The sequence below is a fragment of the Pan troglodytes genome, chromosome 12 (genome assembly GCF_028858775.2).
Source record: "Pan troglodytes isolate AG18354 chromosome 12, NHGRI_mPanTro3-v2.0_pri, whole genome shotgun sequence".
In the NCBI taxonomy this organism is placed as follows: Eukaryota; Metazoa; Chordata; class Mammalia; order Primates; family Hominidae; genus Pan; species Pan troglodytes.
In genome coordinates, this window is record NC_072410.2 from 121,782,110 (window position 1) to 121,797,863 (window position 15,754).

Sequence of the window (15,754 nt, forward strand, 5' to 3'; positions counted from 1 at the left end):
GCTTCCCGGAACAGCCTCCTCACAACAGCCAGGGTGACTTTTCTTAAATGAGAAGCTACCCTAATCACACTAATTTTAAACCAACTTCAGCTGACTCTCTTACTCACAGGATAAAAGCATTAACCACATTACAAAAAACAGCGCCCTCTCCCCGTCTCCTCTGTACCACGGTTCCGCTCACTCCACAGGAGCCGTCATCTCTGCAAATGTATCACACACGTGTTCACTGCCTGCCTTCTCCAGTTGTCTACAAGCTCTGCAATGGCAAGAATTCTGCCTTGGTCTCTGCGGATGGCCCGAGAAGCGTCTTATCTGTAGAAGTTGTTTATTAAATATGATTGGATAAACTCATGGATAAATAAGCACAGTAATAATTTTATATTTTGCATTCATCCAACATCTGACAACTGCCTCATTCTTAAAAATGAGCGAGGTGAAGCCTCGGGCTACCTGGCTGCTCTGGTGTCCCTGGAGAATGAGAGCTGGAGAGCTTTCCCACCTGTCCCGGCCTCTCATCACCTGGGGATAACTGCAGACCTGCTCATCCAGAAGAGGATCTAAAACGTGGAGGAATGCAGACAGCTTCTCTTAGCATCCGTAGGTATTCCTAGTTCTAACCGATCACCCTGCATTTGGTTTGTCTGCATCCCGCCCTATCTGGCGGCGCTGTGCTCCGTGGGGTAGAGGGTATGCTCTCCTGGGCTCCAGCACCGCAGTCCCATAGCGCCTCCTGCACTCCCTTCATCCTGAGGCCAGACTCCTGTGTCAGTTTAACACAAGACATTCAGGACAACCCAGGGGCTCTGCTTCCTGCAAAACATGCATTCTGTGTTTTACATGGAATGGAAGACATAAAATAAATGAGACCAAGCTTCTGATCCCTAAAAACTCCCAATTCATTGCCAGGACTTTCTGTTCCTGAATGTGCATAAAACGAGGATATAAATGTGTCTCTAAAACATGAATTCTGGCACAGCTGATGAAATGGATCCCAGTGGGGAGAGGCAGGTGCAGGGAGGAACCATGTAAGTTCATCTCCAAGTGCCTGCTGAGGTCGTGGGCCTGGGCCTGGAGGGGTGGTGAGGATGGAGACAGGCAAGCTGGCTGGAGGAGGGGGCAGCAGGGGCGGGCAGGCAGGCTCTGGGTGGGAAATCTGCAGGAGGCACGGAATGCGAGCCTGGGAGCAGGCCTGGGAGGAGCGTGGGGACCTCCCACTGGGGCTACCACACTGGAGTTACTTGTGAAGCTTCCAATGTCAGAAGAGAATGGCATCAGCGTGGTCTGCAGACTGCTAAGTTTGGAATCTCCTGGGTCCCAGTTTCTCCTGACCACACTCACCAAGCCTTGGTTGCCTGAGGCAGGGATGAGGCTCGGGAGCGCACACGGGCTACAACCCCAGGGTCACGTTCACACTCCAGGGAGTGTGGCCTTCTTGACCTGTTTCTTCCCTACAGGTAAAATAGATTTTCTTTCTGAATTGACCATAAACATCCTTTACTGAATGTTACCTGCTGGCTAACCTTACTGCTTATTCTCTTTTCTGAGACTTTTCATCATATCCACCAATTAAAAAAAAAACCCATTAATGAAAATAACTGAAAATGTTTGCAAAGAGGACAGGAACAGAGCTGCATTGGGCCATGCCTTCTTTCCACTATCCATCAGTCAGCCAGATGGCTTCAGGGGTGCAACAGGAACCAACCACGCCTGACACAGCAACGGTGGACCCATGGCGCCCGTGTGGAATCCCACTTTATATGAGCCAAAGCACTGGGCCCTGCCAAGCTCATCAACACCGCCATTATAACACTTGATGTAATACATGCAACAAAATACTGTAGTTCAAATGAATCATTATGTTTCTTTTGAAATGCTCTAAAAACCTCAAAAAGAGGCCGGGTGCGGTGGCTCACGGCTGTAATCCCAGCACTTTGGGAGGTGGAGGCAGGCAGATCACCTGAGGTCAGGAGTTCAAGACCCCCGCCTCTACTAAAAATACAAAAATTAGCCAGGCGTGGTGGCGGGCACCTGTAGTCCCAGCTACTCAGGAGGCTGAGGCAGAAGAATCACTTGAAACTGGGAGGTGGAGGTTGCAGTGAGCCGAGATCGCGCCTCTGCACTCCAGCCTGGGCATCTCAGTGAGACTCTGTCAGTGGGGTGGGGGAAGAAACCAAAAAAAAAAAAACCCTGGAAAAGAATCGTCCTTTCATTCAGAGGCCTGCATAGCTCTCTCACTTTTCCCGCCATCTTGGTTACAACTAACCTGTATTTCTTATCACACTTAAATTTCTAGGTTTCCTTCTGAACAGCCCCTGCTGCCTCTGAGGCTGAGACTGCCTCTGGGTTTCGGGGCTTGCTGGCCCCTAATTCCTGATTAAATGGAATCCCATCTGCTGCAAGTTTAACGGCAGGTTTGTAAGCTTGCTCAAAAAGGAGAAAAATGTGTTGCTGACCTGACTCTTAAATGTCCTTCTGCCGAAAAAGAATCTTCACCCAGATGCAAATTTCATGGCGACGCATTCTGTGGAAACCTCTCTTCCCTGAGAACGTTTTCAGAGCTGCTGTGGGGAATCCAAAACCCACTGGGGCAATCTCTGCAGCAGAACATGATCTCCTGCACCACACATGGCTGACCTGACCATGACTGCCCTCACCACACCCACCTTCAGAGGACCTGACCATCACTGCCCTCACCACACCCACCTTCAGACGACCTGACCATCACTGCCCTCATTGCACCCACCTTCAGAGGACCTGACCATGACTGCCCTCACCACACCCACCTTCAGACGACCTGACCATGACCGCCCTCAACGCACCCACCTTCAGATGACCTGACCATCGCTGCCCTCACCACACCCACCTTCAGAGGACCTGACCATCACTGCCCTCACCACACCCACCTTCAGAGGACCTGACCATCGCTGCCCTCACCGCACCCACCTTCAGACGACCTGACCATCACTGCCCTCACCGCACCCACCTTCAGAGGACCTGACCATTGCTGCCCTCACCACACCCACCTTCAGACGACCTGACCATCGGGGCCCTCACTGCACCCACCTTCAGAGGACCTGACCATCGCTGCCCTCACCACACCCACCTTCAGATGACCTGACCATCGGGGCCCTCACTGCACCCACCTTCAGAGGACCTGACCATCGCTGCCCTCACTGCACCCACCTTCAGAGGACCTGACCATCGCTGCCCTCACTACACCCACCTTCAGAGGACCTGACCATCGCTGCCCTCACCACACCCACCTTCAGACGACCTGACCATCGGGGCCCTCACTGCACCCACCTTCAGAGGACCTGACCATCGCTGCCCTCACCACACCCACCTTCAGACGACCTGACCATCGGGGCCCTCACTGCACCCACCTTCAGAGGACCTGACCATCGCTGCCCTCACTGCACCCACCTTCAGAGGACCTGACCATCGCTGCCCTCACCACACCCACCTTCAGAGGACCGGACCATCGCTGCCCTCACTGCACCCACCTTCAGAGGGCTCATGCTTAAGGCTTCCCCAGCCTGGGACCTCCAGCCTCTTCAGGGCACTCTACCTGCATACTGGGCTTATGGTTTGGGTAAAATTGGGTGAAATGAGTAAGAATGTTTAGAGAAAAAGTATGAGCTTATTCTGTGCTTTTCACCCAAAACCTCCCCATTTCTGGTAGAGTGTGGAGAGAAGCATGTCCCCTCCAGGGACACAGCCGGGGGTCCCCTGCAGTGGCTGTGCTTTCCGGTGTGAGGCACATGAGGTCATAAGGCCACCCCGCTTGCCCACTCTGTCTTGCTTCCTGTTCCCCTGCAGGCCTCAAGGACATAAGGTAACCGCGCCACCCCCCGACACGGACCGCATGTCCAGGTGCCCCTTGCTCTGGAGAGCAGGGGAGGAGTGGCCTGAGGCTGCACACCCGGGAGCTGCTGGACCAGGTGGGAGGAGGCCAGCCACAAGGACGCAGAATCCTCCCGACAGGGAGACAGATGCATGGAGTTTACCGCAGGGGGTTCATTATGTCCAAAATCGAATTGTATGAGAAACAGTCTACCCGATAGTGGAATGTGTGGCCAGAAATCCCACCCTCACTTTTCGATTCTACACAGAGTAATCTCTCCCTATGAATGTCAGTTATTCTTGTGATTATTCCCATAGCCAGTGTTTCATTTCAGGGATGGAGGTGGTAGTCAGTGCAGTACCACCAGCTGCCAAGTGCAGAACGGACGGCGTTTCAGCCCCACCTGAGCGCGGTCAGCTAGTCCTGCAACAGGCTCATTACATTCTTAGGCTCAGAGACTTGTGTATCAGATACTTCAACGAACACCATGGACTTCTCCAACTATATGTAATTCTCCTCGATTTTTAAAATACCTTAAAATCAGCATTCAAACCCCTGAATCATCAATATCTTTACAGGGGGGATAACCTGATACCTCAAACAGAGAATTAGTGTCTCTCTTAAGGGCCAGAGGGATCAGCAGAGGTTAAAAAGGGCAGCCTCAGATCAGGGCATAAGAAGCATCCTTTGAAAGAAGACACAGCTACAAAAATAAAACGGAAGTTTAGGTAATCAAGCAAAACACATATCTGCTGATTTTTATCATTTTCAGTAATTTGTTATCTTACAAATGGCTGCAATGCATATACAGGTCATTTTGGCTGTTTTTACCTGCTTGGTCTTTGAATATTTTTGATATGACGACAGGGACGTTGTGCTCAGAACCTCCCTGAAAGACAAAGCCATCAGAAAGAAACATGGTTATCATGATTCACACTGGAAAGTTCTTCAAAAATAAAAAGCAGGAATAGAGAAAACCATTTCCATACCTTTATACTCAGGCCCAAGCCGCCAACTGGCTGTCTGCGGAGTCTAACAGTTCTGTGCTTTAAAAAATTTTAGAAAACAAACCAAGTTTAGGTTAAAATGCACTATCAGAAAGTGAATTCAAAAGAAATTCTTCATTTAAACCCAAGTACGTGTTAAATTATATTTCCAAAGCAACTTTGGCTAAATATGACAGTAATGACACTATTTCAAATCTTTACTCCGTGGTACCGCACGTATGAAAATGAAGACAGTGATAAAGAATAGGCCCCATTCCAGGCATTGTCTGAAATCCAGGAAGAATCCCCACAGAACTGTCATCCCGTCTGCATCTGCCTGTGAGGAACGGAGCTCCGTGAAGAAACAAGGGGCCCACCTTCTCCCAGGTGGTGAAAGGGAAGTGGGGCGGAGCACTCAGTCCTGTTTTAGAACCGCTCTCTACCCACCAACCCCAGGACCGGCTCACGCTTCACTGTACGTCTCTGCTGAAGTCAGCCATGTTTAGGACAATCTTCAACCAATATTAATTCATGAATGATCAATTTTTTCACATCCTTTGACCACAGATGCCTGGGATATTTAAGGGTAGGTTGTGATAAAAAAGCTAAAAGCACAATAGGCCTTTAACTGGCTAGTGAAATGGTAAAAAATCTCCAAATCTCTTGCGCATTAAGCCATGCACCTATGTTTTGCTGTGGTCTAATCTGATGAATGCGACTGTTGCCAACTTCAGGTAGACATGAGTGACTGGTGCCGCTCTGAGGGGGCACACAGAGGCAGCCTGGGGTAGGTGGACAGTGGCCAAAGGGTGCTTTTACCTCAAAAAGACACTACAGGAAAAACAGAAGTGACAGACATTCTTTTGAGTTCTAAGAGGAAACATGAGCATGTTCAGGCTGAATGGCTCTCAAAGGAATCTGTTGTGCAAAGCAAGGACAAAGAAGTAAGAGGGTGGCAGAGCCCACGCCGAAGGGGGGACCTGGGAGCTCCCGCCCCAGCCAGTAGTGCAGGTGCAGATGCAGGGAGGCTGCTGTGAGGGCTTCCGCAGCCTGAGATACCCCAGGAATGTCCTTCTTAGGGGGAAATACTTCATAAACTCAAAGGAAAGAAACCAAAAATTAGAGCAAATATACCTGTGTTTAAGTGTGTATATGGGGACACAGCAAATAATACTTTAATTGGATATTTTACCATTTTGATCTTTTTTGGACATACAGTATTTTTAACTGACAAAAATAATTTTATACACAGAAAGAGCCGTATTTCGGGGACTTTGCTACAGAGTTATCGTTTTGGCTTTTTCTTGGTGTTAGACTGTATTCCAGATACTGTGAACAGCAAAGTCAGAGCCACTCCTGGGATGTCCATACCACGGGCTCTCATTGCATCCACATTGTCAGTATTGACCTGAAATGCCACAGATGCTTCCCAGTGACACTGCACCAATGGACAGAGTAACAGGCTCTTAAACCTGCTCATCAAAGCATTACTGACAACAGCCAAGATATGGATACAACCCAAGTGTCCACCAGTAGATGCGAGAATAAAGAAAATGCAGTAGATACACCGAATGGAACATCCTTCAGCCATAAAGAAGGAAATCCTGCCATCTGTGGCAACATGGATGAGCCTGGAGGACATTATGCCGAGTGGAATAAGCCAGGTGCAGAAAGACAAATACCACACGGTCTCCTGCACGTGGAATCTAAGGATGTTGAACGCAGAAGCAGAGGGTAGAACCGTGGTTACCAGGGGGGTTCGGGGTTGGGGGGCGGAGGTGCAGGCCAAAGGGTGCAACATTTCAGCTGTAAGGTAAACAAGTTCTGTGGCTCTAATGGAAAGCATGGTGACTATGGTTAATAATATCATATTTCCTTAAAATTTGCTAAGAGAATAAACCTTACATGTCCTCACCACAAAAAACAAAGGTAACTGTAAGAGGTGATGTATGTATTAGCTTGTTTGTAGTGTGCATTTCACAATGTATATGCATATGAGAACATACCCTGTACACCTTACGCATGTACAATTTTTATTAGTTATAGCTCAATAAAGCTGAATAAATAAATCCCATTATGTGGACAGAGGGTTTCCAAGGATATCCTCTATAGAGGAGGGAGAGGGAGTTTCTCCTGCATGTGGGAGGCATACCGTTTTCCTCCTCAACACATGGACGGTTGACTTTGCAGGCCAGAATGCATCTCACAATGAATGTGGACTGCAGAACCAAGGGGGGGTTCATTCCCTCCCTCAGCAGACGCTAAACTCTGTAGTGTTCATGGCCAACTGAGGGAGTGGGGAGAAAGGCGTCCGTCCACCTGCCAGCTGCTCCTCTGTGTGCCACAGCAAACAGCCTTACGCTTCTGAGTTCTAAGGCTATGGAGGATGAGAAAATTGAATTATCTATGTCATAGTAACTGGAGGCCTCTCTGTATGGAATTTCTGAAAATGCTCAATAACATTTTAAAATTGTAGCTGTTAGTGTAAGTATTTGAAACTCATGCAAGCAAGTACAAGATGAGAGAAAATACATTTTGAGAAGAAACAAGTTAGTTTCTGCCTTGATAGACTGCCAAAGAATGACATTTTAAAACTGTCATTTGACTCACTTATACATGTCAGGAAGATATCCTGAAATATCCTAAAATATCCTTGATATTTCAAAGAAAATATCAAGAAACTGATCACCTGTGGTAAAATCTGGACTAATATTCTTAACAAGTTAGGTAAGAAAAAAATTACACCATTAACAACCAACATAAATATACATTTACTGGAATGTGAAGAGCTTGTTCTCTATGAGTTTAGCTAAGCCAGAATAAGATTTATTTCATACCTGCTTTGTGCAGTCTCTTGAAATGTTCCTTTCTGTGTACGTTTGTACTAGCCATTTAGGTATTTAGGTCTCTAAATCTCTCTAAAATCAAGTTTCTGCATCTGGAAAGTGAGAGCTGTACCGTGAGCCCTAATAGGAAGTGCTGGGAATGGGACTGTGTCCCCCTGAAATCCGTGTCAAAGTCCTGACCTCCAGTGTGACTGCACTGGAGGTAGGGCCTGTAGGAGGTAACTAAGGTCAGATGAGGTCATTCAGGCGGGCCCTATCTGATAGGGTTGGAACAGGAAAAGACAGCAGATACAGCGCGCTCTCTTTTTTTTTCTCTTTTTTCTCTCTTGCTCTTTCTCTCCCCACCCCCACCTCACTGTCTCTACCATGTGAGGACACACATATAAGGCCTTTGCCTGCAGGCCAGGAAGCTGGCCCTTGCCAGTAACTCTACCATATGAGGACACACCTATAAGGCCTTTGCCTGCAGTCCAGGAAGCCAGCCCTTGCCAGTAACTCTACCATATGAGGACACACCTATAAGGCCTTTGCCTGCAGGCCAGGAAGCCAGCCCTTACCAGTAACTCTATCACGTGAGGACACACATATAAGGCTGCCGCCTGCAGTCCAGGAAGCCAGCCCCTGCCAGTAACTCTATCACGTGAGGACACACATATAAGGCTGCCGCCTGCAGTCCAGGAAGCCAGCCCTTGCCAGTAACTCTACCATGTGAGGACACACATATAAGGCCTTTGCCTGCAGGCCAGGAAGCTGGCCCTTGCCAGTAACTCTACCATATAAGGACACACCTATAAGGCCTTCACCTGCAAGCCAGGAAGGCAGCCCTTTGCCAGCAACCAAACCCACAGCACCTTGGTGTTGGACTTCCACCTCCCAGAACGGTGAGAAGGGAGTCCCTGCTGCCCAAGCCAGCCCACCTGTGGTTCCTTATTACGGTGGAGCCCAAGCTGCCTCAACAGGAGTGAAGGAAGATCACTGTGGAAAGCACCTTACAGACCATCAGGTTTAACAAAAATACCAAGGTGGTTAGTTTTATCCATGAAAAATCGTTATTTTAAAACCACCTCATTCAAACACCAGGACTTCAGTGTGTCAAAGTTGAGAGAAAAGGCTCAGCCAATTTGTGCTTTCACACTTTTAGAAATGAACATTATATAATTATGAAGGCTCTAACATTTTAACATCAGCATATCTAGGAACTTTACTTTTCAAACCAAGATTTATAAAACTTACTGGATGATAAAAAGTAAACGGGAAAACTTCTGCAGCTTCTAACTGGAACTTTTCACACAGCAGCCTGGCTGAAGTTATCCTGCCTCCTGCGTCCTAATTATTTTATGACCCCAGAGTCAATCCACAGCTGATCACTTTAATTTAAGGTTCTGGGTAGCATTTCCATAGTGCTCTGTTAGCTGATATCTAGACAAACTAATGTCATCAAAAGGCATTTCTAATGCAACTAAAACAGTCCGCTGCCTCAATCCTCTCCCAATACATACCCCTTAAAGTCAAGGACCCACAAGCAGGTGCGGATCGTGAGCTGCCCCAAGGCTCATTATGAATCTAATTTATGGCCTGACTCCCCTATTCCATGCGTTCCTCCATAATCACGGCCTCCTCACTTACCATACTCAGGGGCTCCAGGGACTCACCAAAGGAACAAATTCAGAATACAATCGAATGTATCATAAAACTTCTACAGAATGGAGGTTGCAATCTAAGGTAATTGTTCAATAAATTATTTTCAAAGTCAATCCTGCTTTTCTTTTCACAAACATATCAGATAAAGTCTTTCATAAAATATTATTCTGCATTTTATCATTTAATCCCAAACTATGTTATGACATTTAATTAACGTTCACATCTTGGTAGCAGCATCATTATATTAATAATAGAACATAGCTATCTCCACATTATCTTCTGACCACATATTTTAAGAACGAGCTATTTTCTATGACATAGATAACTTATCAATTATACATTTCTCATCAACAAAAAAGTGGTTTGTGGGTATACAAGATCAGATTTCTTATTCTGGTCTTCTAAAACACTGTTCTTCAAGTTATTACTGAATTACATGTATGAATGGGCCTCACAATTCTACTTCACATATTTAAACTGTGGACTTAACATTAAATTTAAATTTGTTACGGCTGCAAACTCACGTTCAGATTTTAATACTGCAGTTTCCAGAAAGATTTCAATCAGTTCTACAGGTAAAACACTGCGCCTGTACCATGGCCACCAGCCAGGGCCCTGCCCCCAGGTTTGTTCAGCCCAAAACCCTTCTTGTGGTGAGGACGGGATGACCTGGGGTGTTAATCCCCCTGCTCTCTCCCCAGGTCCTCGTGGATCCCCCTCCCTTCCCTGGAGGTCTCACTCCTCACACAGGCCTGGCCTCACTCTTGTAAGGAGAGAATGGAGATGTGGGAAAGGCGAGGGACCTAGAAAATAAGGGGTTTTTTTTCTCTCTCTAATTGAAGGGCTTGAAAGTTAAATTTTAAAAATTAGAAATTTATAGAAAAACAATTCTGAAGTATTCTATTTCACACCCACACATGAAAGATACTTTCAAAAATACTCATAGAGTTTTATTTCAGAAAACAATGTGCTAACAGACTTCGCCCTGGGGCTACGTGAGGGGGCTGTTGAGTCAGGAGGCATTGTTTCTTCCACAGAGTTGGACATTCCCTTTGCTTTAGCAAACACTCTATAAGGCATTTTTCAGAATGGGGCATTGAATCTCTCTCCACTTTTTAAAAGTAATTCACTCAAATAAAATTTCCTAAATAGGCTGAGGGAGCCTGGATTTGCCATCTGAAGTAAGTAAACTATTTCTCAGTGTCTGGATGCAATGATTTCAAACTAAGAAGAGTTACTTGAAAACTCTTGTGCATATTTGCTTAATTTGGATGTTAAATCCTTATTAGAAGGATTTCAATATCCTGGGTTAGAGTTTTGAAAAGTGTATGATAACTCCTAAATTTTAAAAATTCAATGATTCCATAGTATTCCACCTTCTTGAGGAGTTGGATCTGGCTTCTCACACCCAAAGCCCTGAGTATGAGTTTCTTCAGGTCTAAGCACAGGCCAGGAATGACAAAAGCTGTCCTTGGCGGGCTTCATGGGGGAGCGGCCCCGTAGCCCTAACCTGATGCGGGGACAGTGCACTGGGGTCTCTGGGAGCTGCAGTCAGGAACCAGGCCCCTGGCCGCCATGACCTTATGATGTTTGTGTCCTGGCATTGGAGTCTCTGGTCCATCTGGAGCCCCTGCCTCGATCCCTGATGGGGTACAGGAGGAACCTGAAGATGCTCTTCTCCTCTGAATTAGCTTCCAGGGCTTTTCCACCCTAAGCTCTCCTCCCCCAGCCCCTGTACTGATGGGCCTGGCCCTCCAGGGGAGCTGTCCCAAGTGGTCCAGGGACCTGGGGCTGGCAGCTTTCCTGGTCAGCCTGGCCTGCACTATCAGGGCAGGTGATGAGGAGCAGAGGTGTCTGTCCATGTCAGCTGCCTCTCACCTGCCAGCTCCACACCTGGCAGCACTGCTCTTGCCAGTCAGCTGGGCACCCACCAAGATTAGTCACGGATGCGAATGGGCCTGTCATCACCCTTCAACTTCGCTCTTCACAAACATATCACAGAGCAGACATGAGCAGGGCAGGAGATGGGCCCCAGCCCCAGAACGTCAGGCGACCATCAGGTGGTGGTCAGGTGGTTGTTACACTTTCTCTCTAAAATGATCATTGGGCACTGCCAGTACCAGGAAAAGGCAGTCTCCCGGTAGATAGAAAACACCTGAGGCTGGAGATAAGCAGCTTCCCGATAAGATCTCAGGAGCTGGGCAAGTGGCCTCAAGCATGCGCACTTCAAGACAAAAGGGTGGTATTTAACTGGTCTATGACTTTCCTCTGGGTGGACTCAACTGGTGAGAGAAAAACGCCTCAAGTGAACATGTGCACAGCCCCAGGAAACACACAGTGCGTGCAGCACCTCCCAAATGCTGGCCGGCCCTGTACATGCAGACAGCCCACCCCGAAGGAAGAATCAGGGAAGGGGGGCTGCAAACCTTGGAACCATGTCAATGGAGAAAACCCCAAGTCAAGGGCTGGATGGGGCTCTTGATCTCTCAAGTCACCCACCGGCCCTTGCAAGTGTCCTTCACTTCCTTTCATTCCTGCTCTAAAACTTTTTAATAAACTTTCACTCCTGCTCTAAAACTGGCCTCACTCTCTCCCTCTGACTTAAACCTCTTTCTGCCCCTCAACCCAGTTCTTTCCTCCAAGGAAGCAAGAATCAAGTTTGCTGCAGACCCTTGTGGATCCACAGCTGGTAACAAGAACTCACCACATATGAGCCCCAGATTAACTTCTAGCGAATGTACACATCACTGCAAAGTTAGGCTTATTAAAATAAACATGTCGGTAATATTGAAAATATAAATTTTTCTTGTGGGGACTTACATCCAACTAAGAATGTGCAGAAAACTTATCAACTTTGGACAGTTCATATAACAACTCACAGTCCTTAAAGGAATGGACTAAGTAGATCTACATGGAGCAGGTTTTATCTTCATGCATTGTAGATCCATTTAAAAAGCATAACGTTTGCAAAATGAGCACCTAATGGCATTCCATTTATCTACAATTGAAAAACACACAAAAAATATGTTGTCTGTGGAAAAATGCGTATGAAGGAAGAATTTAAAAATGTAAATGGAACAGTTGGTAGGAGCATCAGTACCGAAAGGCCGGTGAGGAGGCAGTCAGGCTCCAGATGTGGAGGCACACTTCACTCTTTAATAATGTAGACAGAGCCAAAGCAATCTAGTGCTATGTTGGCATATAATAAATATTAATAATAATCGCACAGGGTTCTGTTTGCTCACTTCAATTTTTTTAGGTTTGAAAAATTATATACTTAAAAAATAAAAATGTTTGGTAGATTATGCAACTGTCTTTGCTGTTAGATTTTAGTTATTGAAAGTTCTACTTGAGTGACGCGCTATTTGATTTCTTTATAAAGTGTGCTGTTGTGTGCACACACCCTCGTACACAAACATATGTAAACTATTATTATTATTATTATGAGACGGAGTTTCGCTCTGTCACCCAGGTTGGAGTGCAATGGCACAATCTCGGCTCACTGCAAGCTCTACCTCTTGGGTTCAAGTGATTCTCCTGCTTCAGCCTCCTGAGTAGCTGGGATTACAGGGACCTGCCATCACACCCGACTAATTTTTGTATTTTTAGTAGAAACGGGGTTTCACCATGTTGGTCAGGCTGGTCTCAAACTCCTGACCTTGTGATCCTCCCGCCTCAGCCTCCCAAAGTGTAAACTATTATTTTTAACTAAACCTTAGTGTAAACTTTTATAATGAATACGGCCAAACTGTTCATTATTTTAAGGTTTTCATATTCTTTAAGCCAGAACTTTCCTTATTAAAGTGAACTCTATTCTGGGTACCATTAAATAACATTTTAATGAGCTAACTCAATAGTGTTGAAAACTAAGGCGAAGGTGAATTTTGTAAGAGTCGGCCACTATCCAAGTGATGACAGATAAATTCTAGATGTTTTGCTGACGACTGCATTTTGTTAATTGTTTCAGAAGCCTTTTCAGCAAGACTGTCCACTTTTCTCCTGAAGGTATGAATTTCAAAGCCCTGGTTCATCCTTGCAGACTTCAGCCCCGTACCTGTGAAATTTCACAAATCACTTGCTTCCAAATTTATCTGCACTTTTCCCGGCACTTTGTGTCTTACAGTTTGTTTATGTTCCAGTCATACTGCCTCACCATGCCATCCTCCGCTGTGGAGACAAATCTTTTGGAAATAAATTCATCCAAGAAAAAGGCCAGTGGCCATTTTAAACACAAGAGAAATCAATTTCAAACAAGAATGGATGCCTTGCAGAAGTGTAGTTGGTGATTTTCATAAGAAGGCTATCCTCCCACTTAAAGCCAGCCAGGCAATCAGCAAGACATCTGGTACGCCCTGGGATAGAACACAACGAGGGAAGAATTCATATTACAGTTTGACTGACACACTCTAATGAGCTTATATGATTCTTCCACTGGTGGGCGAGTCACTGACAAATGAAAGCTCCGAATACAGTTGTTTTGCTTTCTGTTTTCTAGTTTCTAGGAACAGTAGCCAATTCTTCTTATGCAGTATTCCATTTGTAAACATGCATGTTTGCCCTACACTGATGAGCTCTGTGGAGCACAGGCCGAGGTGTCCATCAGACCTTCCCCTAATGGACTAATGAGAGCTCACATGCCCTGAGCAGGACCAGGGGTGCCACGCGGAGTGGGACCCAACCAAGAAAGACAGGTGAGGCGACACACACAGGCATCAGAGCTGACTCAGTGCATGAAGAAGCACACAGAAACTGGTTTTCAGAAACTGGAAAGAAACAGATTCTGTGTCGGGATCCAAGAAAAATGGAAGAGTTAACAAACTAATAAATGTTTGTCAATAAAGTTATCAACAGAAAAATACATAATGCTGACAAAGTGTCCGATTAGCTTAAAAGGGTTGCTACTAAATTACTTGTATTTTGGCTGAATTATAAAATATTGTACGGGAAATTCGTCATTTGCCTAATTTAAGGACATAAAATAATAAAGATTAAGGTTAGAATTTAAAAAAGTAAAGCAGAAGCGATGTCTACTCCTGCTTTTGGACCCAAAGAATAAGAAGCAACTTGGGTGTGAAATCTAGATATAAATTTAGATAAAGTAGCCATGAAATATTGACTTTATGACAAGCAAGTGTAGAATTTTGTATATTGTGTATAGAATTTATCATAAACTCCTACACGTTTGCAAGTGTGATGATCCATTCAACAATCTGAGAGACTTTAACTTCTTCAATTCAAATTCAAATCACAGATCTTGGGTTTCCTTCACGTTGGTTGTTATAGAAGCAATACACCTACATTTTAAAAATGATTTTCACAAGCTCAGTGGACCACTGTAATTGCCGGCCTTTTGAAGGCTCAAAGGCTTGAGACTGACTCGATTAGTACATTACCATACGTTATTTAATGGTCTTAATTTGCATATTCTAAAATATGTCTTTTTATTTACTTATGCACTCAATCATTCAAAAATGGCTTTAGTCTCATTTGCACAGTTGTAAAGATACATATAGGAAACAGAAGAAAACACCATGGTCTTTGATGTTAAGCTACATATAGTCTAACAGAGTGGCAAAGTCAATATCACATACTGCAGCATCAGCAGAGTGTGGCCAGTGGCCTAACCTGCATTTACCCGGGAACAGTAAGAGGTTAGGTCAGGGCTAGCGCACGATGTACTTTGAATTCTGATAGTTAAGTCTACAGATTTACATTACCCTGACAAAGCCTTCCTATAGGACAGACAGAACAGCCATGCTACACGAACTCTTCCGGGAAGAAGAAAGAGAGGAAAACCCTCCAAACTCTTCATGAGGCCAGCACAGCCATGAGGACAAGAGCAGGTGCGCGTCACCAGAAGGAAGTGCGGCTGTCTTTTTATTTACCCCTCCTGCTATCTGTCGGCCATCTAAACCTGAGGGCTGCTATCTGCCAGCACTTACGTAGACTTGTCAGCCCTGCCTCCTTGACCTCCGTTTCCTGCCACCCTCCTTCTGCTCCTTAGCACCCCGGATTCCTCAAATGTCAGCAACCCCAGGCCACTCTCCAGGCCCATTTCCCTCCATGTTTCCCAGCTCTCTGCACTCCATTCTGTGTCATTTCTTCAGCTCTATTTATACTTCATGCTTCTCATTGGTACCTAACACGTTATTTAAATTGTTCATGGAGGTTCATTTCAGGTATTGTTTTTATTTTAATTTCTAGATATTATCTTGGTGTGTTTTCACATCTGCTGGATCACTTTTTATAGCCCCTTGTTCCTTTTTCATATTTATATATCCTATTTCATGTTTTGAAACATAATAAATCCAAGTACTTTATATTGTGAATCAGATCATTTTTAACCTGAATTGTCAGTGAGTCCGTTTCTGCATTAACAAATAATTTTAGGATCTCCACAGGGTCCTGTGACCTTACACTTGGCAATGGCCTGAGGC

General features: G+C 45.6%; 1 protein-coding gene across 5 annotated transcripts in view; it reads right to left on the bottom strand.

Moving 5' to 3' along the window:
* Positions 1 to 15,754, bottom strand: part of SNTG2 (syntrophin gamma 2) — a 407,561-nt gene that overhangs the window by 257,470 nt on the left and 134,337 nt on the right. For 4 of the 5 annotated variants that reach the window (XM_054677651.1, XM_016946061.4, XM_054677650.1 and 1 more), the window contains exons 3-4: positions 4,834 to 4,890; positions 4,676 to 4,733 (exon numbers count right to left, since the gene is read on the bottom strand). In XM_054677651.1, coding sequence (XP_054533626.1) covers positions 4,676 to 4,733; positions 4,834 to 4,890 — 115 coding nt within the window. The remainder of the gene's footprint in view (positions 1 to 4,675; positions 4,734 to 4,833; positions 4,891 to 15,754) is intronic. The other variant, XM_054677652.2, reaches the window with a different exon arrangement.